Source organism: Micromys minutus (genome assembly GCF_963924665.1).
Source record: "Micromys minutus genome assembly, chromosome: 29".
NCBI classification, from domain to species: Eukaryota; Metazoa; Chordata; class Mammalia; order Rodentia; family Muridae; genus Micromys; species Micromys minutus.
The window spans coordinates 34611854-34636677 of NC_137964.1; the positions used below are offsets into that span (position 1 = coordinate 34611854).

The 24824-nt window shown below is 51.7% G+C and overlaps 2 protein-coding genes and 1 pseudogene across 6 annotated transcripts in view; 2 read left to right on the top strand and 1 right to left on the bottom strand.

Moving 5' to 3' along the window:
* HPS4 (HPS4 biogenesis of lysosomal organelles complex 3 subunit 2) overlaps positions 1-19402 on the bottom strand; it is a 30398-nt gene extending 10996 nt beyond the window's left edge. For 2 of the 4 annotated variants that reach the window (XM_080940762.1, XM_080940765.1), the window contains exons 1-8: positions 19356-19402; positions 18517-18634; positions 17636-17885; positions 16214-16304; positions 13912-14055; positions 1416-1523; positions 971-1087; positions 77-171 (exon numbers count right to left, since the gene is read on the bottom strand). In XM_080940762.1, coding sequence (XP_080796888.1) covers positions 77-171; positions 971-1087; positions 1416-1523; positions 13912-14055; positions 16214-16304; positions 17636-17676 — 596 coding nt within the window. In that variant the 5' untranslated portion in view covers positions 17677-17885; positions 18517-18634; positions 19356-19402. Of the gene's footprint in view, positions 1-76; positions 172-970; positions 1088-1415; positions 1524-13911; positions 14056-16213; positions 16305-17635; positions 18037-18516; positions 18635-19032; positions 19166-19355 lie in introns of those variants that run through there. The other 2 variants (XM_080940764.1, XM_080940763.1) reach the window with 2 other exon arrangements.
* LOC308439135 (coiled-coil domain-containing protein 121-like) lies at positions 8483-9504 on the top strand (annotated as a pseudogene). Its single transcript has one exon. The product of its transcript is annotated as a coiled-coil domain-containing protein 121-like (transcript).
* A 76-nt stretch (positions 19403-19478) lies between the features above and the next one.
* On the top strand, positions 19479-24792 carry SRRD (SRR1 domain containing; the record flags this gene model as incomplete). Its single annotated transcript, XM_080941341.1, is given in 8 exon segments — positions 19479-19630; positions 21410-21450; positions 22386-22609; positions 22688-22786; positions 23804-23958; positions 24204-24249; positions 24504-24721; positions 24723-24792. Coding segments are annotated over 8 exon segments (1005 nt in total).
* Between the last annotated feature and the right edge of the window lie 32 nt (positions 24793-24824).

Consider the following 24824-nt stretch of genomic DNA (forward strand, 5'->3'; position numbering starts at 1 on the left):
CTGACATGGAGCTAGAGGGGAGACTGAGGTGTAGCTCAGCAGGGCACAGGGGGAGGAGAGCTGGGGCTCTACTCACAGTCCTTTATAGAGGATGCAGCCAGCTAGCACATGGGGTGAGCGCTGGCAGGTCTGCAGGATGAGGGCTGCCTTCAGCAGCAGCAGGGGCTCGACCTGGGGAAGACAAGATGGGTGAGCATTTTTACAAGTGTTGGGGGCTGAAGCAGGCTTCAGAGTCACGGAGGGGATTACAGCCCAAGCCAGCCCACAGTTCTTGTAAGGAATCAACTGCTCAACCATGAAAATCACATGAGCCTGTCCAGAACTGCCCAGACACGGCAGCCTCCCGCCTGACTGCCTGCAATGACGAAAGTCAGGTGGCCAGGACAAGGTAAGAGAGGCAGACACAGGCAGAGTGATGTCACCACCACCGTCCCTACTCAGTGCTCAGCTCGGTGGAATCTGGGGATGCTGAGTCCCAGCCACTCTCTTCAGCTTCGAGAAGGTCAAACCCGAGACACGGGCAGCCACACAGCAGACGGCACTCACTGGTCAGTGTGAGTGGGAAATGGACTGGCGCATAAGTAGAATTTCCCGCCTCTCTCAGATGCAGAGGAGTTCAAATGTGAGCCAGGCACGCTGGTGGGGTCACTAAACCCTGTGCCAGTTTGTGTGGAGAGAGAAGGGGCCCTCAGGCCTTCGGGGCTGACCCTTCGGAGGCAATGATGACAACCTACGCACGAGTGTTTGCTTGGTCCAGAGGCCCTGACCCATCAGGACAGCAAGGCTCTGAGAAGCAGCCAGCCTCACCCACTCACCCACGGCAGCAAGGGAACTGTTCAAGTGTTGGAAAGCACACACCCTCTCACTCCCCCAGCTACATGCCGACACAGGTGCTCTGAAGCACGTTACGCTCACGCCCACACTCACAGCCCCAGGCTGGCAGTGACAGGACACACGCCCGCAGCCTTACTTTGGTGCGGTCCAAGTTCCACAGGGCGTTGAAGATCCTGTGCGACTCGCTGGTGCTCCTGAGGATGTGTGTGATGAAGGTGTCCCACTGCAAGCTCAGCTCCTCCTGAGGATGGCTCTGAGAGAAAGACAGAGGAGGTCAGCACCCGAGACCAGGACACAGGCTCTAGGTAACGGGGGCATTTCTGCAGGTGGCTCCCCAGGTCTGTCTCATCCCAACACTGTCACACACCAATGATCAGACCTGTTACAGAGTCAGGAAATACACTGCTGAAAGGTGTCCCACTCCAGAGAGGAGGGGAGAGCAGACACATGGACACACGGGCATCCCCTAAGGGGCTCTAGGATGTGGCATTTGACATGGAATCATGTAAGAGACAGGCCCAGGGAAGGCCTGGTCCAGCAGTGCTGATTTTGAAGGGCCCAATGCCCCTCTGCACTCTTACCTTGTAGGCCAGGGGCACAGGGCCCACGTGGAAATGAAAGAGTCCAATGAGCTGACCCAGAAACTGTCTACAGCTGACATCAGAGAGCTCCACACCACAGCCCAGGGCCTGCAGAGGGAGACCAGACATCTCTTGTGGCTTTTCTCTAGGTCACAATCAGAAGTCCTGCCACAGGCCCATGAGGTCACTTCCTAGCCAGACATGATAGTTCAAGCTTGTGATACTCGCAGGTGGGAGACTGAGATAGGACAATCAGCCCGGGCTACAGAGTGAATTCCAGGTCTAAGTTAGTGAGATCTTCTAGAGAATTCCTCAGTAAGGGACTATAGCACGGCTCCTCAGTGGAGTGTTTACCTAACATGTGTGAGGTCTTCCTTTGAAAACAAAGGGCAATCACTCTGTATGAACCAAGAGTCCCTACCTCAGTGGACTTGGTCTCGAGATAGAAATAGGGGGAAAGCTTCAGAAATCCACAACGAAAGAGACCTGAGCAGAAAGACAGCAAACACCCTGACCTGCACAGGTCATGGGGAAAGAGCAGGGAAAAAGAAGCCACTTCCAACAAGTGAGCAGACAAAATCTGGCAGGTCCTGCCACCAGAACAAGTTCACAGCCCTCACAAGGGCGACAGGGATTCCTCAGGAAAAGTCAGTGGCAGAGGGACCCACCCTCTAGAGCAGTTAAAATTCCATCTCAGAGGGCAGCTCCTTAAGACCTGTAGCACTCACAGGGAGGTGAAGCAGCAGACGAAACACGCCATCCTGCAAGAAGCTCCTGAGGCTCAGGAAGGAAACAATACAGCTTCAGGAAGTCTCTGGAACTGCACATATTCACTAGGCTCTTCTCTCCCCCAAGAGGATATAAGACTGCTGAGTGTCACTCAGGAGCCCAGCTCACTGGAAGAGGCTCATATTAACTGAGACACCAGGAAAGGACATCCTCTAATCTGTTGAGCTGTGCATTGTGTCACATTCCTGGCTCTCATGAACTGTCACCCATGGTGTTTGGGATTCAGTGATGTAACCATCTTTGCATTATTTCTGCTCCTGTTAGAACCCCATCCTGCCAGAAGCCATCAAGGAAAAGCTAAAAACTAGTTGATGTTCCTGAGATGGTTCCACTGTGGTTTGTCAAAATTAATGATGGATTTACTTCTCTAGGCAAAGCCAAGAAGATTACATTTTAGGAAAGACTCCTGCTACTAATATGCTTTTCCTGTTATTATTAAACATATATAACAATCACTAGGCATCAGCCCACGCTTTTGAGCAGATCTCTGAAGAACAATAAAGATGTGCTGTCTTGCAGTGATGCTATGTAGACAAATAGATGATTTCTTACTTCTAAATGATGATTCTGTAGGAATTCCTAAAATTATGCTAGTGATTATTAAGCTCTTTTATAATAGGACTGCTATTAAGATTCTCTGAGAATCAAACCTGCAGTGAGAACCTGCCAGTCTTCAGTGCCAAGAGTTAGTTTCTTCTGAGATAGCAAGCAGGCACCTGAAACTTAGAGCACGTGCCAAGAGGTTATAAATCCAGGGTCATAAAAAGGAATATAAGGATTTACGGTGGGCGCAAGGACAGAAGATAAAATATTGACTGGGTCCATCTATACAAAGCTTCAATGACTTAGTCACGAAAAGTATGGTTTTTAACTCTCCAAGAACCTGTAAAGCTAGTGAAAGATGATGGATGTTTAGCTAGATAATTACTCTTAATGAATATGCATGTAAACATTCACTGTTGTAAGGTTCTAATTTGATTGAAGATTTGAATTTATTTGTAAACTTGTGGTGAACTTATTACCATGTGATCATGTATTCTGAAAGATTCTGAAAGAACTTTTTAGAGAGAACCTTTTAGAACAACTTTCCTTAGAGAACTTTCATAGAAAACTTTTGAGATAGAACTCAGAAATAAAAATTAAAATCACTTTTCAAAGTGTCCCTCTTTTCTTCTGCGACTTCAAGCAGCAGGCTATGAGTTAGAGCCAAGCAGTTCCTGCAGAGATAGAGCAAAGGTTTTTTGACTTGATCTCCTGCTGTTTTGTGATGAGGTGCTACCCCCATCCCCAGACTGCAGTCTCCAGCCTCAGGTGAACTCAGGTGAACTACAGCAAAGAGACTTAGACTTAAGACACGTAAACGTTTTATTATTAAACAGCAAGACCAAGTATTGCCCCCACTGATGTTCCCCCTCTGCTGCCTCAGGAAAGAACCAGGAAGAAAGAATAGCCAGGACTGGCCCCTGGTACCACTCCACCAAACACACCTATATTCCTGCTAGTCAGTTCAGTAAAACTCATTGGCTCACCAATTTGGACTTTGGTCTGTCATGGCCTCACTATCTGGGATGAACAGACCCTGTGGTGGTTAACTTACGTCATCTTGACAAAGACTAGAGTCATCTGGGAGATTGGAACTTCAATTGAGAAAATGCCCCCCAAGATTAGGCTGTAGGCAAGCCTACAAAACATTTTCTTAATTAGTGATTGACAGGGGAGGGCTCAGCCCATTGTGGGCGGAGCCATCCCTGGGCTGATGGTCCTGGGTTCTATAAGAAAGCTGAGCAAGCCACGGACAGCAAGCCAGTAAGCAGCACCCTTCCATGGCCTCTGCATCAGCTCCTGCCTCCAGGTTCCTGCCCTCCTTGAGTTCCAGTCCTGACTTTCCTCAGTGATGGAGGATGATGTGGAAGTGTGAGCTGAATTAACCCTTCCCTCCCCAAGCTGCTTTGGTCATGGTGTTTCATCACAGCAACAGAAACCCTGTCTAGGATAACAGCTGTTCCCACCTCCCCAGGAACATAACATATATTATCTGGCAATGCGGGTTGTGGGACGACTAGAGTCCACTAGGAAATAAACCACAGAGCCTTATTAAGTTGCAGCTGCTTGTACAAGAGCTGCCATCCTGGTCCACTTGCTGCTTCTGTAAGCACTTGCTCACAGAGCCCTCTCGCAGGTCCCTGTCAGGAGTCCCGTATGGAGCTCACTCACACAGGCCGAGACTGAAAGCCACCAATGAAGAGAAAGGTAAGGAATGACACCTGGCACTTACAAATAGCCCGAGTGCCTACAGCTGGACACTCAGGCACTTCAGAGCTACCTGTGTGTGTCACAGTGTGAATGACTACATTCTCCACACAAGTCTCAGAATCCTTGTTCTGGGAGCCGTTTTCCCACAACAGCTGGGAGCTACCGTCTTGAAGAGTGAGCTAACCTGGGCTGAGGTCATGGAACGTCTTCAGGCTAGGAACACTGGTGTGGCTGGTATAGCCCCTAGGTGAGCACAGTCTCAGGGAGGCGGCTCAGCAGGAGAGTCGGGCACTGAGAAGCTGAAGGTGGAGGCGGTGGACAGTGGGCACAGGCTAGAAAGTGCATTAAAGACAGAGCCATGTCCTCGGTGGCCAGGGATAACTGTCACTAACTGAGAGTGAGGTTGAGGCTCCATAGCTCAGAGCCCAAATGGAGTTGAGTGGGTTAAATCTGTGTGAAGTGGGAGGAGTGTGTGGGCCCACAGATGCATCCCTCCAGTGAAGGGATCTGCCTGGCTGAGGTCACACAGCACAGCAATGAGACGGCACGCCTGACTAACCCGGACTGGACGGCATGAGCCGCAGAAACGCTTCCTCTCGGTTCATGGAAAGGGAGGAGGCTGCAGTGTCACAAAGGACCTCTACCAGAGGTTGTTCTTGGCTTTTTGTGCACAGGGCATCCCCCAGTCTTCTCTGCAACACTACCAGCACGGTTTCTGCATAGCATTCCTCCCAGGACTCTTACTGGGTTGAGCCTTGTAAATCTGAGCTTTAATCTGCTGCCTCTGCACATTCCTCCAGCCTTATCCATCTGTGTTCCCACTCCTGCTCAATCTGTGGATTCCATTGAGATTTCCTTCTCTCCGGTGCCCCCTTCGCTTTCTCTGCTCACCCTCCACTCACAGCAGCTCTGCCTTCCCTGTGCATTCCGAGGCTCTGTCTTCGGTGAGATCGCCATGTTTAAGGCTGCTGTGCAGGCAGGACCGAGTTTAACACCCAGCTCTCAAAGACAAGCGGCCATGGCAGTGTGCAGCACACATCCTAGCACCAGGAAGGTGGAGGCAAGAGGATGGGTCTCTGGCCCATTAGGCAGCCTACTTAAATCAGGAGGTTTCAGACCAGTGAGTCCATCTCAAAGCATGGTGGAGACAACTGAGGAAGGCTGGCTTCCAGCCTCCACCAGCCCACGGCCGCCCCCAGGAACACGTGCACGTGGGCTTCAGTCCTTCCTTCTTACGTGTACCCATGTTTTGAGCACTTTTGTTATAATTACGTGCTGTTCCCACAGATGCTGCCACCGGGCTCACATCTCAGCACAGCGCAGACCCTCACCACAGCTGGCTTTGTGTTCCTGCAGAAGCTTGAGCCTCCCTCCCCTGAGTATATTTACGTCCTGCACACAAGGCTGCTATCTGTTTCTCCTCCCTGCAGCTTCAGAACAGACCTCACAGGAGGACAGTCCCCTAAAACTCTAAGTGCTCTACTGACAACAAACTCGGAGAAGCACAGTAACAAAGCCAGGTAGTGTGATGTGACGGCTCAACTGCTAGGCGCAGACACTCAGCCAGGCACAACGTCTCTGCCACAGAAAACAGACGCTGAGGAGCAGGCGCGTCCAGTCCACTTTAGAGCGGGAGTTGGCCAACAGCACGCATGAGAGTCAGTAGCTTGGAGAAAACGCAGGAAAGAAAGTAAGGTTCTGAAAGAAACCAAATGGTAATGCTGAAAGTAAAGCCCGGTGGACAGATGAAAACGGGAAGGCTTCAGGAGGGCCTTTGGCAGAGCCAGAGGAGGAATATTCCCATTTGTCAGAGTATCCAGCTGTGCTGTGGGGAGAAGATTCCTCCTGTGAGCAGCAGGACACACTGCGTACAGATGAACCTCCAACCAAACCGCAAAGTCCCACAGAAGAGAAATGCACACAAGGCCAAGTATGAGAGTCTAGTACGACTTCAATCAGTTTTTTCAGGGACACAGAATCCCTTCAGACAAGCACTGTGTCAGGCTGCAGGCCAGGAAGCGGGGCTGGAAAGGCCTAGACAACAAATGGAACCAGGACACACAGCTCCCTCCCATAAACACCACAGGCAGGTCTGTAGACGCATGGGTTCTGGAAGAGACCTTTAGCGTGGCTCTCCCCAGCTGGGTCTGTGAAGGCGAGTCCTGCACAGTAATGAGCTGGCTTCACTATCCCATTAACAGCACTGACGGTGCAGTGGAGTGCCGGGCATGGGCTGCGGGCTGGAAACCTGCCACACGTCTTTCTTATTTGACGCAGAAGATGCTGAGCAAAGGTGGTGAGGTCACCTGACTGAGGTTACTGTGGTTCTCCACGCCCGGCTGCCCACAGCCTGCCTGTTCAGGGGAAAAAGGTGGACCGTTCATTATTCCTCAGGATCATCAGAGTCCTCCCTTATATGAGGAACAGTGAGGGGAGTGCATCTGCAGGACAAGGCCTTGTCACTGACACAGGGGGAGTTCAGAGGTCACAGAAACCTGTATTTGCATCCATTGCGGAAAGGCAGAATCCCAGGGTCCCAGTATTTGCCGGCCTATGCTAGCACGTCCCAGTGCTGGGTCTAAAGATGTCTGTGGAGTTCTTCCCTTCCCTATGCTTCTCTTTATCTTTCACTCTTCTTCACCCCCTTTCACATTTCCTGCCCACTTAGTTGCCGTCTGCACCCACAGCAGACACACAGCAAGGATGAACTGAGAGATCACTGGTGACAGAAGGACAACTATGAGTGGCCCATCCCAGAAGGCTCCTCCGAGTCTCTCCCTGCTTCCTACTGCTCCCATAGGTCTCCTGGCCAGGAAGCACTGAAACTTCCTGTCCCACAAGCCAAGTACCCTCTTCCGGGGTCGGGGTGGGGCCCTCAACTGTCCTTCAGAGCAGGGAGAGCCAACCAGTGCAGTGGCCATGCTTTGGGGGAGGGTCCTCCCTTTGGCGCAGCTGCTGTTGGGGTAGGTTTCCCTCCATGTCCTTTCCTAGGTCATTCGTTCCACACTCCTGGCCTTCTCAACACTGTAACCATGGCACTGATGTGGCTGCACAGGATACAGATTTGAGGTGGCTCTCCCTTCCTGGGAAACTGAGGTAGCGGGCTATGCAAGCCCCACCCTACCCATCAGGAGAACACTCATGCCACAGGGAACCCAGACTGAGCCCAAACGCCACACAGTGAAGCAAAGCCAAGAGCCTGGAGCCTCCAGGCCCTTGGCACCTTCCCTCCCTTCCTCCAGCCCACACAGTTCACGGGTGCAAAGGGTCCAGGCAGGGCTGAGGAAGCCTGGATGTTGTCTGCCACAGGCTCCAGCCTCTGAAGCTTTTCTTCCTACTCAGTGCTACAGCGAATAGCGCCAAGCTCAGGTCTACCCAGGCCCCGCCCCCTCGACACCAGCCCCGCCCCTCACCAGCCCCGCCCATCAGAGTTGATGACTAGCCAACAGTCCACATTCTGCCCTGCCTGGGCCAAAGAGGCCTGTACTTCTAACACTGGGAAGGCGTGGGGGAGGTGGTTGCCTGTGATTGTAGATCCCTGAGGATGAATAGAAGGTACTGTAGCCAGGAGAAAATGCTGAGCTTCTGAGTCCCTGGTAGCAGGATCTGGGAAGGGCAAAACCCTGGATCCAGAAGAGGAGGAACTATGGGGTCCCAAGGCCAGGATTCTACCACCTGGGACGCCAGAAGTGGGCAAAGTACCTTTTACCCTCAAAGACAGGGAAGTGGAGCTTCCCTTTTGCCCCATAGACAGGAAGGTGGGGCCGCTGGATCACCATTACTTCCTGCAAACAAAAAGACAGCTCGGATACATGAAGACTTCACTTTCAGTACTTCCCTGGTCAGGAAAAGGGCCATATATGACTTCCGGGTAAGGTGGCCAGAACTAATTCTCCTAGACCAGAAGAAAAAGGAAGAACTTCCCCTAATGGGCCAAAGCTCCTCTGAGTTCCCCCCTACTCCCAGCACCTACTCCTCAGCAGTCAGCATGACCAACACAGACCTGGAGAGCAGTCCCAGTGAGTTCTTGGGCTCCAGAGGGGTTGCTGGTGTCTTCCAAACTCCTCCTCTAGAGACTCCACAAATGATCATCCTCAACAGCTATCTAAAGCCAAAGTCTCTGACACGGCTGGAGAAGAGGGTGAGGAGGAGGACCCTGGCGGCCATGAGTGAGATGGAGCAGGAGATCGCCACAGTCCAGAGCCAACGGTCAGTCCTCAAAAGGGACATCAAGGACATGAAGAAGGACCTGCTATGTGAGGAAGCAGACAGCAAGCCTTTCCTCAAGTACCTGCAGCAGAAGAAGGAGGAGAAACAGAGGAAGTATGACACCCTGTGGAAAGACTACATCCAGCAGTATGAGGAGATTGAGAACAGGAGGCAGGAGCTGGTCTCCACCCTCACCTCCCGCACAGCAAACCTCCAGAAGCAGCTGGAGCAGGGCAGGAAGCTCGAGGCCAGCTTGAAAAAGCAGCTGAAGGCTCTGGAGCCCATGGCACAGATAAAGAAGAGCCAGGAACAAAAGATCCAGGCCTTAGAGCTGGAGCAAGCCAGCATAGATCCTGACGTGTCCTTGATGGACCGAGAGGCACACTTTCAGTTCCTGAGGGAAAGGGCCGCCTTGGAGAAGCAAATGGAGAATCTGAACCTGCTGGAGTCTGGAGAGGATGTCACCAGGGAGCTGAAGAGGAAAGCCAAGGCCTTGGACACTGTGGCCAAACAGGCTCACAAGGACATTTGTCAGGGTATCAAAGCTGAGAACATGCAGCTGGAAACACAGCTCCGGCAGCTGGATTGGGAATTCTGCAAGCTGGAGGCCAAAAAGGAGAAGCTGGAACGGAGAAAGCAGCAGTGGAAGGAGCAGCAGTGGTACCTGGAGGCTCTGGCCCGAGGGAGGGAGCGCCTGCAGCAGCGGGAGCACCGCCAGCAGCAGCGGGAGCACCGCCACCCCAAACCACAGACAGCTCCACAACCAGCACTGGGCTGTCTATTAAGTGCCAGGCCAAAAGCCACTCCTAAGTGATGGCTGCCACGTCCCAGGAAGTAGGCTGGAGCTGACGCTGGGGCCACCACACAAAGAATGATGATGCTATCTGATAATGCAGAGGACAGAAGCACCAGGGGACAGAGAGCTGAGCTTCTCAGAGGGGCAGAGGAGTCCTGGGCTGGCCTGTCTCCCAGGCTTGGTTCTCATACAGCAGCCTGAAGGGCTATCCTAACCGGAAGCTTCCGTGTTCCCTGTTGTAATGGAGACTTCAGTGCTCAATTCCTGCTCTAGTGTGGCCTTCATGACAACAGGGTGCATTCTGTAACGGGCACACAGTCAGCCCGTCTCACAGTAGGAGCACCGGTGTCTTAGGTGGGTGCAGGTTGGCATTTGGGGAACTGGCCTATGTAGAGTATGGCCCTGTGTTTGGGCCGTGTGCTCCAGTGTGACAAAACACAGCCAGCTCTCTGAGTCCTGGGCATTGCTCCAGGCAGAAAGCCTCAGCCTCACATTGTAGAATTCTGACTTTTACTTAGCTATGACACAGACTCATTTAAGGCTGTGCTAAACCGCTGGTGCTCCTGCTCCCTTCGACTCCTCCCTCTCTTCTCTCCGTTTCAAGGTCTTAGTTACTTGTTTTGACTCATGTGCTTTGGGCACTAGAGTAGAGAATTCTGGAGGAAAAAAGTTTATTTCATCTTTTGTGTTTTGAGTTACTTTTAATATTTTCCTGTAAATATTTTGTAATGTTTTCCTTGTACTGAAACGGATTTCAATATCATTTCCTAACTCAAAGCAGTATAAGTGGGAAGAAAATATACAATTCTGGGATTAAAGTTATTTCCTATAAGCTAAAAAAATAAATAAATAAAAATTGTGCTAGAAATTAATTGCTGAATGTACCTTTGGTTTTCAGAGTTGACTTACACATGAAATGCTATTAAAAAACAATAATTAATAATTTAAAAAAACAATACCTGTAATTATTTAAAATAAAAGTCTGTTTATCATTACTCAAAACAAAAGCCTATTTGTGATTTTTTTCAAGATACAACATGAAGATAAGGGTCAGAGGGCACAGACAAAGGTCAGAAGGCACAGACAAGGGTCAGAGGGCACAGACAAGGGTCAGAGGGCACAAAGGTAGAGGACACAGACAAGGGTCAGAGGGCACAGACAAAGGTAGAGGGCACAGACAAAGGTCAGAGGGCACAGACAAGGGTCAGAGGGCACAGACAAAGGTAGAGGACACAGACAAGGGTCAGAGGGCACAGACAAAGGTCAGAGGGCACAGATAAAGGTCAGAGAGCACAGACAAGGGTCAGAGGGTACAGACAAAGGTAGAGGGCACAGACAAGGGTCAGAGGGCACAGACAGCAGGAAGGAAGGAGGAAGGTGGGAGAGAGACAGGGAAGACCTTCAGATCAGAGTCTCAATGTTGGCTGTCCATCTTGCTAGGCACAGGACACCTGGAGGTAGAGGGAAGGGCACACTGGCTCTCCCAGCCAGAGGACAGGAGGTCCAGCAGGTGGCCAAGTCCTGATGTTTGAAACTGATGAACAACTGTTCCCACAGCCATCTCTGTCCAATTCCCTATGTAGCATTTATGGCTGCGTGTGCCATGTTCAGTGGTCAGAGCTAAGCAGCAAAGAACCAAACGGCTGCTGGCAGCTATGTGTTACTGAGCAGTGCAGGTGTGTTACTGAGCAGTGCAGGTGTGTGTTACTGAGCAGTGCAGGTGTGTGTTACTGAGCAGTGCAGGTGTGTGTTACTGAGCAGTGCAGGTGTGTTACTGAGCAGTGCAGGTGTGTGTTACTGAGCAGTGCAGGTATGTTACTGAGCAGTGCAGGTGTGTGTTACTGAGCAGTGCAGGTGTGTGTTACTGAGCAGTGCAGGTGTGTGTTACTGAGCAGTGCAGGTGTGTTACTGAGCAGTGCAGGTGTGTGTTACTGAGCAGTGCCTCATCCCACACTCCTCTCAGTACCTCATGAAGACTTAGTCCAGTGTGGCAGCTTTGGGGAGATTCTAGTCAGTCTGTCTGTCTGCTCAACAGTTTCACGAGGTACAAAGGTGGACGCCGTCCCTCAGTACATGAAGCTGGTATTTCCCTGATCCAAAGCAAACAAGGACACAGCAAAGGGAGCATGCACTGTCCAATGTCTCTCACCAACACAGACACAAGCATTCCCAAGTCTGGTAAACTGTAGTCAAGTAAAAGCCGAGCACAGTGGCGCATGCCTTTGATTCCAGCACTCAGGAGGCAGAGGCAGGTGGGTCTCTGTGAGGTTGAGGCCAGCCTGGTCTACAAAGGGACTTCCAGGACAACCAGGGATATATGTAGGGAAATCCTGTCTTGAGAAACAAGCAAGAACACAGTGAGTACATCACATCCAGGACCAAGTGGGTTTCATTCCCAGGATAAGCTGCACCAGGGAGAAAGACATCCCTGTTGTAAGTGCAGGTGTGACTCAGTACTAAGAGAGACCCGAGACAGAAGCTGCACTATTGTCTCAAATGACATAAAGAAGGCCGTCAACAATATTCAGTGTCTCTTCGTAACACACTTTCTGAAAAGGAACACAGCTCTGCCCAAACAGGCTATGACCACCAGGGTGGGACAGGCAACACTTCCTGCCAGATGTAGGACACAGGGCAAACTCCTCCACATCAGTCTGGTGCAGTCTTAGCGAGCTTGGATACAGAAAGAAAGAAAAGGGGCAGCAACAGGGAACAGAGACACTGAGTCGTCCACCCTTGCACACAGCTGGGTCTCCAGTTTAGCACGGACTCCGTTAAAGTTGGTAAACACCCCACTGAGGGAGCACAACACAAAACCAACCTACGAAGAAATTGGTTTTCTATATAGCAATAACTAATTTACTAGGAAAAGGGAAAAAATGGGGAGGAAAATCCCATTCCTTGGAGCTTAACTAAGGAGACAGACTGCCACCCTGAAAGCTCTAAAGCACAGGGAACCCAGGGTAAGAAGCACTGGAGACAGGATGGCCCTCAAGCTCAGGCTACCTCACTTGCAGTAAGAAAGTACTGAACATGAAGCAGCCGCAGCCAACACAAGCCATCAACACCCACACAACGTTCCTCACAGAACTCAGAAAAACAACGTTTTCTCAGATCACACAGAGAAGCCACAGTCAGAAAACCAGCATGGCACAGCCACAAACGCAAGCGTGGACATCAGTCAGCGTGCAGAGGGTCAGCAACAATCTGACACATCTACAGCCGCCTAAGCTTTCACAACGCTCTCAAAGAAGTGCTGGGATCAAAGGCATGGCCACCACGCTGGGCCAAGAAAAATCCTTGAGGGAGGTTGGAGATGGCGGGTGAGGAACACAGATGTGAACAGCAGGAGCAGAGAACAGGTCGGCACACCCGTGCCTCTAGATGCCATGAGGAACCTGCTGCTGCCTGTGCTGACGTGACCCATTAGTTTAAAACCTGAGCCTAGCCCACGTGGCCAGGCCAACCTCGACAGATCCCAAGCACTTCCTCTCCCTCCAGTGTGGGCTGAGCTGAGGTACTCATTCCTGCTCCCTCCAAGTCCTCGCTCAGCTCTCATGCGCATTGCAGGTCCTAGGGACGCCTAGACCTCCTGTGAGCTGCAGCCACAACACTGCCCGGTAACCGGGCTGCCATGAGAGACACCACAGAGGTGGAGGGCAGTAGGTGACAGGGTCGTGACAGTTCTAAGTGAACAATGCAGCCCCACCCCCACCCCAGGATTGCTCTTCAAACTCACGACTCCCGGTTACACTGACAAACCAGCCAGAGCCACTGGGCATGGGACTGAATTTGGGAGAGACACTGTCCACCCCAAGAGTCGCACATAACTATAGATACCACAGTATGCAGAATTGCCTGACCCACCCATGCGCAAGGTCACCTAACTTAGGGAAGTCAGCAACAGTGTGGAAATGCTGGGAAACTAACGGGGAAATCACCCTTGACCTTTATCACAGCACCCTGCACAGAAACCCAGGTGAGGTTACAGACACCAATGTAAGAGCAAAACCAACCAGCTTCTTTTTAAATTGAGACCAAAAGGAGGCAATAGTTTCTTGGGCTACAGAAGGCACCACCCAAAGAAGATAACCCTGAACAGACACCAGCGAAACAGAATACAGCTCATCAAGGAAAATATGCGTGCTACCAGCAGGGTCTCCACACGCATACACATGTGCACGGATACACCTGACACATACAAACATAAGTAAGTAAAACTAACACAAAGAAGTCCGCCAGGCTCAGGGCAGGGCATAGCTGGGGTACTGGAGAAGGGCTAAGTGTGGCGGCTCAGTGCCAGAGCACACGCTTGGCAGCAGGGGCCCTGGCAGAGGTCTCGCCTGCACCACAGTCGTGTCAGAGAGCACCAAGGTGAAGAGCGGCAGCCAGCAGGGGAGGAACGTGCTATCATCACAGCGCAGATAGCGGTTCTGCCTTCAGACTCACCCACAGGTAGTCCCCATCTGCCCTGACGGCAAACTTGAGGTTCCGCAGACGGATCAGCACGGGTGGGGAGCCAGAGAGGTCCCACAAGCATCTCACGACTCCGGCAAGCTGGCCACAGAGCAGTTCCTGCTGGTCTAACAGGGTCTGTGGGAGAAGCAGATGATGTTTTACAGGAGTGCTCTACATCTGCACTCTCATATGTGCATGTGCGTGTGTATGTGTACATGCATGTGAGCTCTGTGTGCATTCATGTGTGAGCTGGATACATGCATCTGTGTGGAGGTCAGAGGACCATTTTTGGAAGCTCATTTTCCCTTCCATTGTGGATTCCAGAAGTTTATTCAGGGTTCTGCTTTGCCATCTGGCCAGATGTGTGTGTGTGTGTGTGTGTGTAACACACATGTTACAGGATATTTTAACCTGTTTCTAGTTAAGGTGTAGCTCAGGCCTGTAGCTCACACCTGTCATCCCTCTGGCTGGACACAGACACACTGAGTCCACACTTAGCACACACCTTTAAGCCCAAACATGAAGGTAAAGTTAGTGTGCAGAGGAAGCAGCCATGCTTGAAGTGATGTCTAATTGAGTGGCAGACAAAGTCACGAATCAGAGAGACCTGACAGAATCCGATATGCCCAATTTCACAGGAAGAGAGAGGAAAGGGGCGTTACCTAAGGGAAAGAGACAGTTCAGGAGGAAGGGGACAGGAGTCTGTGGAGAGGAGGCAGGTTCACCAGGGTGTTACAAAGACTGAAGAGAACAGAACGAGAAGATCAGAAAAGATTGCTAGACTTAGTTCCAGGCCAAGCAGAGCATCCAGAGGCTGAGAGAGAAGTCAGCTGGGAGAAGAGTTTGAACCAGAACAGCTGCGTTGAACCAGCCAGTTAAGAGTTCAAAAAGAACTAGGAAGGGCGAGCTTATTCAAGAGCAAGTCTCAGAGGCTGAACACATTCTAGACCTAAATAAGATTGTATGGAGGCTAAAAGCTTCCAGGGTAGGCTTGGGTCAGCAGACTGAGGCAGTGAACCTCAGAGATGACAGTTACATCTGGAAAATAAGAGTTACCTTTACATTCGTGTGTGTGTGTGTGTGTGTGTGTGTGTGTGCGCGCGCGCGTGTGTTGGTGCTGTTAAAGATGGTGTCATACTGTGTATCCCTGGCTGTCCTGGAACTCACTCCCGAGTGCGGGAACTAAAGGTGTTAGCAATCACACTCAGCCCTGCTGTTAGAAGTGTAAACAGTAACACCGGTGACACTGGGCTTGGTGGTCTAATCCTGTAACCCTGCTCCACAAGAGAACTCAATGCTCAAGGGCAGGGACAGAGGTGGCTCCTCCGTTCAGAGCAGAGATGACTGGGGTTTGTTCCCAGTGCCCACATGGCGGCTCATAACCATCTGTAGCCATGCGGTCCCGGGAGACGACTCTTCCTCCACTCTTTAGGGGCTATGGGCACAGACACACATGCAGACAAAAGTCATACGCACTCAGTAAACGTAAATTAAAGTCAAGAGCAGCCTGGTTCATGTGACAAGATGCTATCTCCAACCCTCTCCCTACCCCACAGGAAAAACAGCAATGAAGAAAGTCCAGCTGCAGCATTGCCGGCACTCCAGAAGTGCTGTCACTCAGGGTCACTCCCGTCAGGTGTGGCCCGACACAATAAACACTGGTGGGTGACGTGATACAGTGTCTAGAACTTGCTTAAAGCTTCTCTAGGAAGGGAAAAAAAAACTTAAGAAGGCCCTTAGGGCTCATTGAATTGTCAGTGTTCACAGCTGCTGACCCTGGGGCTGGCATGTAAGAGTTTATAAAGTCCCTACTTTTTAAACATTTATTTATTTATTTAATATATATGAGTACACCGTACCTGTCTTCAGACACACTCGAACAGAGCATCAGACCCCATTACAGATGGTTGTGAGCCACCATGTGGTTGCTGGGATTTGAACTTAGGACCTCTGGAAGAGCAGTCAGTGCTCTTAACTGCTGAGCCATGTGAATAATCATACAGCCACCTGAATAAAAGCTTCTTAAAATTAGCTGATCAAAGACTTGGGCGCAGGAAGAGAGCCAAGAGGCCTAAGCTGCTTGGGAATTTGAGATCCAGACAGGAGTACTACTTGGGAGCATGGGACTGTCAGCTCCGCTGCCACACAGGCTAAGAACTCTTAGAGAACTTGTCTCAAAACTTACAAGATAAGCAAACAAGAGGAGGCTGGGGAGAAAACAGAGCATGCACACGGCCCCGGCTTCATCCCCAACATGTTAAGAGAGGCCACGTGCACAAGAGCCACTGCTTACCTGGGAGGGGTAGAAGTAGCAGATGCCAGCCCGGGTTGGGTCTCCTTCCCCCTTCACCTTGGAGCCATCATACAGGAAAAAGTAGTGCCACCTGGCAAGAGAATGGAAAGAAGCCATGGGTCCCCCGCTAGTGACAGTGATGAGCTGCTGACACTTCCTCTCTCTTCCCTGGCTTTGGGGGGGCTTGGGCTCAGCTGCCAGGAAGAGTCCAGCAGCCGCAGGCAGATAAAGCTGCTGCTGGTGCAGCACAGGCAGACTGCAGATACGCCTGTGCACAGCCATCAGCCTGCAGGAACCAGATGTCCCCTCCCAGGGCTGCTGTTTGAAATCCTCGCTCCCAGCAGCACAGGCACATGGCCCGTCAGGCTTTCCTGCTGTGTCTCTGGGTTCTGGTAACAAAGTGAACCCCTGGGCTTCTCCCGAGCCTGCTGGTGGGAAGCAGCCCTTCTGAAGACTGGTAGACTCACTTAGCAGATGTGTATGGAGGGCCTGCCACAGGAAGACAGCAGCCTTTGAACGATGACAGAAAAACACCACACTTCTGTCTCACTCTCACACCTTACCGGCGGCTCGACCTGCCTTCCTCCCACCATTCCAGATTCCTTACTGTAAAGATATGTTTCTGCTGAGTTTCAGCACCTTCTGTACTTTTCTAAAAACCCAGACAGGTCTCGCTCTGTAGCACAGGCTGACCTCAAACTGCACAGCCTCCTGCCTTTGCCTCCCTCCCAAGTTCTGGGGCCACAGCTCAGCCGGAACTGGCTTGAGAAGACTCGAGCTCTGAGGTCGTCATTACCTGTCTGCACAGGTGAACTCTGCAGAGACTGGGCTCCTGTTGTGCTCCCACACTCTGAAATCACCCCCTCCTCTGGGTACACTATATCTCGGGCATCATTTGGAATAGCTCCACGTAATCGGTTGCTAGGCCTGCTTCACTGTCACCTCTCAGGAGCATTTGCTGAACCAGATTATGAAAAAGGATGAAGCTTCAGAGGGTGCATGAGGGAACCAAGTTTCAGGCAGACATTGCACAACAGCCTAAGAGTCAGACTGGCCAAACCTCAATGTCAGCCATCCTGTCTCTCCACAGACACAGACAGACACGCCCAGGCCATCAAGATTGGCTGCACCCACCCAGGCATCTGCCTGCAGTGTCTGAGGTAGCGCTGGCCAGGTGCTCTGGGATTTGCTTGTTTTTGCTGCACTAGAGCTTGAACCCAGATCCTCTCAAATGCTAGAGAAACACTCTACCACTGGGCTATATCCAGCCCAAAACTTGCAAGGTTCAAACACACGCTCTGGAGAAAAATGGCTTCCCCATTTAATGAGGTTACTCTAAGGAGAATGGCAAGACTAGCTGGCTGATGCTTCCAGTTTACTGAGACAATCCTGGAAGCAACTCCAGCAGGCCTGGACACTTACCAGCCTGCTGACTTTGTCTCTGGGGGAGTGGTGGTGGCCATTTACTCTCCAGATGGCTTCATCCTCTTCATCTGGTATTCCTCCCAAAAGCACTTCTCTGTCTCCAACTGTCCAGTGAGGACAGGTGTGGTCAAGCCAGGTGCTTTCTGCCTCTTCGCTCTTCAATCAACTCGAAAATGCAACTTCCGTTCTGGGCAGGTTCGTGTCCAGTAGTATCTCTATGCCGCTGAGAAGTCCAGGGGGACACAGACTGGAGGTGGAGGACAAGATTGACAACAGTCTGTGATCTGCTTTCAGGAGCATCCATATGGCTGTCTACACTGGGACCTGTTCCAGTTCCCAGCAGGAAGCTTCATGGCGGGGAGGAGCAGGCTGGCTGGGTGGAGGCAGCTTCTGAGTTCCTTCAAAAAGGTCCAAAGTTTCCAGTTCACACACATGCACACACACACACCAGTATCTCAGCTCTGAGTAAAAACAAAGAATCCATTCTTTCAGAAACCCATGACCATACATGTGACTCACAAGCTCCAATAAATAGTTGATTTCAAAATGACTTTCAAAGCGTATGTTTCAGAATCAAAAGAGATCAGGTAGCAGATACTTCAAAGACCCTTCATATTTTTTTTTCAGCAGAAAATACTGTCATTGTTTGCAGAAGGGAAACTAGATAAGTGTAGAAGGTGCTGGGAATAAGTAACCACACAAATCAAATGGTCCCTAAATTAAGGAAGTAGCACTCAGGAGCCTAATCAGAATGTGTGCAGCCCTGCAGAGTGCAGGAGAGAACTTTGACAGAGGCCCTTCATTACAAACTCCACCAGGGAAAGACAACTCAGTGTATCGTGGAATACTCTGACAGAAAGCTCCTTGGCCTCACTTACTCTATCTAACCCTTGGCTCCTCCGAGGGAACTGTCCAGAAACAGGTGGTCCGAGCCATAAAAATTACTATCCAGGGGGCTGAAATCTCCTGACAGTCGTTTTCACTGTGTGGATAATGCTAGAAGGAAATGAAAAAAAAAAAAAAAAAGTTTAATCCCTTGACAACTTTTCTGTAATTTTCATCTATAGTCCCCAATCCCACTTTTCTGGTTGATTCCTTCAGGGACACTGTCTCCAAAGCTGGCCACAATTCTGCCATCTGTGGAAACACAGTGTGTTGAAGTCTCTTAGGGAGGGCGCCAGGCAAGGTACCTCAGGCCTTTTAATCCCAGCAACCGGGAGGTAGAGACAGGCAGATTGCAGAGTTCCAGCCAGGCCATCTATGGATAGCTACAAAGCAGGACCGTGGCTACAAAGTAAGATCCTCTCTGAAAAGCAAGTAAACTCCCTTGGAAAGAAGGAAAGTCCCACCGACCCGAAACGGCCTAAATATCTGTCATCTCAGCTACAACACACCTCGTTCTACAGCACGCACAGGGCGTCTGCGCAGGGACATCTCAGTTCCTGGAACCCACTCCTCCCATTCCCGGAGGCCTGGCCGGAGGGCCTAGCAGCGAGTTCCCTCAGGTCCCGGTGAAGTCAGCGATCGTCTTATGGGACCTGAAGGGGCCCTGGCAGCCTGAGGGGACAGCAGAAGGACCGTCCCGGTGCGCGCAGGGACCGAGGGAAGTCCCTCGGTGACCAGAAGCCGGGACGCTGAGGCCGATCGCCCGCGTCTCACCCCCGCCCGCCTGCAGGGAGCCCGGGCCCCGTCCGGCCCGCGGGACAGCACCCGATACCTGTGCCCAGCAGCCCCGCGATCTCGCACGGACCCACCTCCCGCCTGTGGGGGCTTGGCGATGACGTACTGTGACGTCGGCGGCGTGGCGGCCTCTCTGGCGCGCGCTGGTGACGTCACCGTCATGGCGGCGGTCGCGGCCGCTCCGGAGCCGTGGAGTGCGGTGGCTTCGCGGAGGAAGCGCGCGACGGGGAGACGGCCGCGGCGGGGCGAGAGGCCCCAGGCCGAGCCGGAGGCGGACAGCGAGGCAGTGCTGCGCCGCCTGCGGGAGGCCGAGTGAGTTTGCGGCGCCGAGAGGCCACTCCAGCCTCAGTCTCCCCAACCGGGAAGTGGGTGTGCTAACCGACTGAGGAAGGCTGAGTTCCCCTCGGATTGCACTGTAGCAAGCTCTCAGTAAAGCTCCTCTTCCCGTCGTTGCGGTTACAGCAGCTTGTCATTCTGTACCCACGTCTGCCATCTTTAAGATGGAGATTAAACATTGCATAGGGATGCTCAGAGGGTAACGTGCTGTGACTGTAAAGCTCTCTCTGGCACCTGGTAAGCTCCAGGGTCGGGGTGTACAGTTCGTGTTAGGCCCAGTGATGACTGTTTTCTTTAATTGGTTTGGGTTTTATTGAGGGGGTGAAGAGGGTGTCACGGCGCGTGTATGGAGCCCCAGAGGACCACTCCATTCACTGCATAGGTTAGAATCACCAAACTCAGATGCCAGGCATGGTGGCAAGATCCTTTACCCTATAAATCATCTTTCCAGCTCTGCATTTGGAGATGCAGGATCTGGTACTATAGCTTAGGCTACCCCAGCAGGCCTGGAACTGGAAGAGATCCTGCCTTTGTCTCTCCTAATGCTAGGATCACAGGTGTGAGCCTCACACCACATTGGTTATTATCAAGATTGTAAATCTAGGTTGCCGCAAACAGATGTCAACATTTGCATCAAGGGTTTACTGGGCAGCAGCTGTGTGTGCACTTTTGCAGCCTACGTATTTCCCAGCCTTGCTGGGATCCTGGGCACCCCAAGAGACATACAAAGATCATTGTTTCAGACCCAGCCTTTGGTAACTTCAAGCCCCATGTTGCCACCTCTCATCCAGACTCCTATGCTACACCCATCTCCCCATAGCTTGGTTTGTACCTTCCTACAGGGCACATAGATGGTGCCCATCGTCCACAGGCTACGCCATGTTCTTGCCTTTTCTAGTCTGTCTTGCAGGGCTAAGTTACAGATGTTGGAAGCATTTCAGAAGGGTCAGAAAGGTTGTGACAAGGTGGACAAGTTAGACCCCAAAAAGCGGTGGTGACCCATTTGTTATCTCTGAATATGAATTACTGGCGGTGCGGCTGAGGAACAGGATAGTCATTGTTTCCTCAGCTACGTCAGAATCTCCCAGAGTGCCCTGCTTCTCCCAGCACTTCCTGGGGTGTGGTCATCACTCCTGAGCAGAGAGAATCTGCTCCAGGACTACCTACAGTATACAGAGTCCCTCAAGCATCAGGCATTCCTTTCCCTGGAAGGATGTAGGTTCCCTGGAGGGAGGCTCTCTTGTGTTCCTAAACTTTGCCTCTGGCATATTTAAATTCACTGTTGATTGTTCTGCCCTAGGCAGTAAAAACCGGGGTGGACTTGAATTAAGAGCTGAGCAGACTCTTGGGCTTTCTCTTTGAGCTTCCCTTTAGAGTTATTTAGAGTGGAAAAGCTGTATATTGAGCTCCTACTGAGTAGCTCATTCACCACCACCACCACCACCACCCCCCCCCCCCCCCCCGCTACTTCCCAGTGTTGAGAGGACACCCCCATTAGAAAGGCTAAGTCTGTAGTATTTACTGAACTGTATCTCGGCCAGGCTAAAGAGGCAGAACAGACCCAGACCATCCCTGGGCAACCAGGGCCTCTGGTGGAGGTCCTTTTTAAAAAGGGCCCTGCAGGCTGCATCCAGGCCCTGGGAGTATCATTCAATAAGGGCTGACTCAGCATCAGAGGGTCCTCCATCCCCCATGCATCTGGCTCACTGTCAGGGCTAAGAGAACAGAGATGAGCAGGCCTTGTCTTCTCAACAGGGCGGACCTTCGGATCTCTGATTTCTGCAGCTCAGCACTGGGTGAGTACTGGTGAGTAGGGGAGGTGTGGGAGTGGAAGGGGGAGCCTGCCGGAAGGTGGGCAAAGGACACTCTCCATCCAAGGGTGTTTTGCCTCACTGTCTTGCTTGTGGTGGGTTCTGATGCTGACTTCCTCAGAGTTGCGTCTTGGGTGATGGAGGTGCATACTTCCTGCGGTGTCGTTGTGAGAGCTGAGTAAAGGGGGGAATGCTTGGCTCTCAAATGGAAGGCAATAAGTGCTATTAGTCACCAAGATGGCCAGATCCTATCCGGATCCCACTTCTTTACAGTGTAGACCTTCCCCGTGCAGATGTGTTCTCAATACCGTATGTTCAGCGTGGTTCTTAGGGATGGGCAGACCGTGTTTACGCTGAATCACAGGCTCCTGTTTGAATCACTCAGATGAGCCTCACCTGTAGGTTACGCTCCCCAGAGTTGAGATTGTCAAACGAAAGGCAGCTTCAAACTACCTTCCAAAAAGGTTTGAAGGTTCTCTTCCCAGCAAGAACTTAGAATTTCTAGATCAGCCTTTCCTCAACAGGGGAACCTGTCCAAAGGTGACTTTGCCATGCTGGTAAACAAAAACAGCTTGCTTAGTGTTGGGACAAATAGCTTCTTTTGTTTAGGATGATAACCTACAAGGAAGGCTAGGAGGTGATATGGGCAGTGGTTTTGAATCTAGCCATTCAGTTGCCTTTATAGAGGTCATCAGCATTCGAGAACACAAATGTCCCTTTAGACGCATGTCTTTAGGTGGAAACCTTTTAACACAGTCTTAGGTTTGGAGATGTAGAGTTCAGGATCCCACCTCTAGTGGCCTGGACACAGATCTCAGGCAGCTTCACTGTGGTGTGGAGGGCTGTTGGCTTCTTTCAGAGTCCTGGCCCCAGGGACGAGAGTATGCCATGTGACTGCATTTTGGGGAATGATCTTTCAGAAGCCATCACCGAGTGTCTTAGGAAGCAGCTGGAGCAACTGCAGCCCTTAACAGAAGCTCTCGGAAGGCTGCGCCTCGGCTCATCTCCTGGTGGCTCAGGAGAGTCCTTGGCCTTGAGCACCTCCCATGTGAAGTGTGTGTGCTACGGTCTTGGGCCCTTTGCCTCCTGCCCCACTGCCCGGACCCAGCTAGCTTTCATGCTTCTCTTTCTGGAGAAGTTCCAGGTGAGCTTTGTCTTCCTCTCCCACTCCTGGCAATGGTGCATGTGTGCCTGGAACTGAAATACATCTCTTCCCTTCCAGATCCCCAGAAGTCACTGCTGGGTCTATGACCCTCTATTCAGTCAGACTGAGGTTTCCGTTCTCAGCTCCCTTGGTGTGACCGTCCTCAGTGAGAATGAGGTAGGTACTTTCATCTCCCGACTACTCACCTCTGCTAGTGGACAGTCTTTCTCTGTGACTCGTTGCCCCACTAGCCCTGGTATGCTGGCCTTCCTAGAGCCCAATAGTCACTCCCATTTTGGTCTGTTAAACCTTGAAAACTTGAATCAGCAGCATGAACGAATGTGTTAGATTTGCAAAACCCTGCAGTCCAGAGCCTGGAGAGAAGGCTCGGCTGTTAAAAACACTGACTGCTCTTGCAGAGGAAGGTTCCCAGGTGGATGCTCACAGTCAGCTCTGACTCTGGTTCCAGAAGACCTGGTGCCCTCCTCTGGCCCCTGAAGGCATCAGGCTTGCACATGGTACAGATTGTAGGAAGCCGTTGGTGCCAATTAAAAACAGAAACAAACACATGGGTAGAACCTGTGGGTCCTATCTAGGTTTTGTATGAGTTCTGGGAATCACTCAGGTTGGACTGGTCTGGTTAGGTGGCAAGCACCTTTGCCCCTCACCCCTTTTTGTACAGTCTCTATGGCCCAGGATGGTTTCAGCCTCATGACGGTGGCGAGACCCTGTAACACTGACTTCAGAGCAGCCCTTGGGTGCTAGCCCTGTGCAGGGAAGAGCAAATGGGTGAGGCCGGGGGCACCCGAACCTGTAGGGACCAAGTACCGCAGCGAGGTTGGCTGTGCACCGAGAGCCTTCAGAGGGCTGTGTCCAAGACCACAGGCAGCTCCCGTAGAGGCAGCCATAGGACACCAACATGGGCTCGTGCCTGACAGGAGCTGCAGGGAGAGGCACGCACGGGTGCATGGCCAGACAACCATTAGGTGACTTGTGTCCCCACTGTGGTGAGGATCTGCCGTGACGCAGGGTACCTGGGGACAGTCATCACATGGAATGCCTTCCTTTAGTCAGCATGGGTTCCTCCTGGACACGCGTCCTTGAGTCCTGTAGACAGCTAGCTTGCTCACACTAACATCGCATGCCACAGAAGAGCCGGGCTTCGTCTCCTTAGCACACATTCTGAGTCCACAGGAAGGCAAGCGCAGTGTCCTGGGCCAGCCCACTGTCTTCTACATGCCACACTGTGGGACAGCTCTGTACAACAACCTGCTGTGGAGTAACTGGTCTGCAGACGCCCTGTCCAGGGTGGTCATCATCGGGAACAGCTTCCGAGGCCTCGAGGAACGGTGAGCATCAGGAATGCCATCTTCCCCATGAACTGGGTAAAAGGAGTCTGCAGATAGCCCTGAGAGCAGCGGTCTGGGCAACCATGATGTGAGTGTGTAAAGCACTCCTGACCTGCTTCACGGTGCCTGCCCTCGTGCACATCCCTCAACCCTTTCTGAACTCATCATGGTTTTTACCTTTTGTAAGTTGAAAAAGAAAGACCACCCATACATTTCCTAATTGTGTGTATATTTTTTATTTGTAGGTTGTTGGCGAGAATTCTTCAGGAAAATTACCCCTACATTGCAAAGGTGTCTGACAGAATAGCCAGGCTGGGGTGGGGGTGCAAAGCCAGTGTCCAACCATGTTTCTGAGCTCCAACAGCTGGTGCCTCTCCTGCTTTGTGCTCAGTGCCTTCATCCTTGGGGTGAGCCCAGCACTGCCACTGCCTGTGGGACTGAAAAGCGCTGAAACGTCCCCATTATTTCCCAAAAGGACAGTGGGGTGGTCAGATGAACAGAGAGTGGGCAGTGCCTAATGCCTGTGTCTGGACCTCTCCACTCAGATTCTGAAAGGCCTGGAGGAGTTCCCACTGCCTCAGACTCCCCGGTACACCGACACCTTTAATGACACATCTGTCCACTGGTTCCCTCTACTGAAGCTGGAGGGACTCCCTGGGGACCTGTGGGCGTCCCGGGAAGAGCCTGACTACCAGAGCTGCGAGGACCTGGAGATCATCAGGAACCCCACACGCCGCTCTGCTGGAGCAGCAGGCCAGCCCGTTAGGCCAGGAATACAGTCCGACTAGGGACATTGAGTCACATCCTGCCCTGGTGGCACGGTCTCCCAAATAGAGACATTATCTATCAGCTGGGTTTACAGTGCT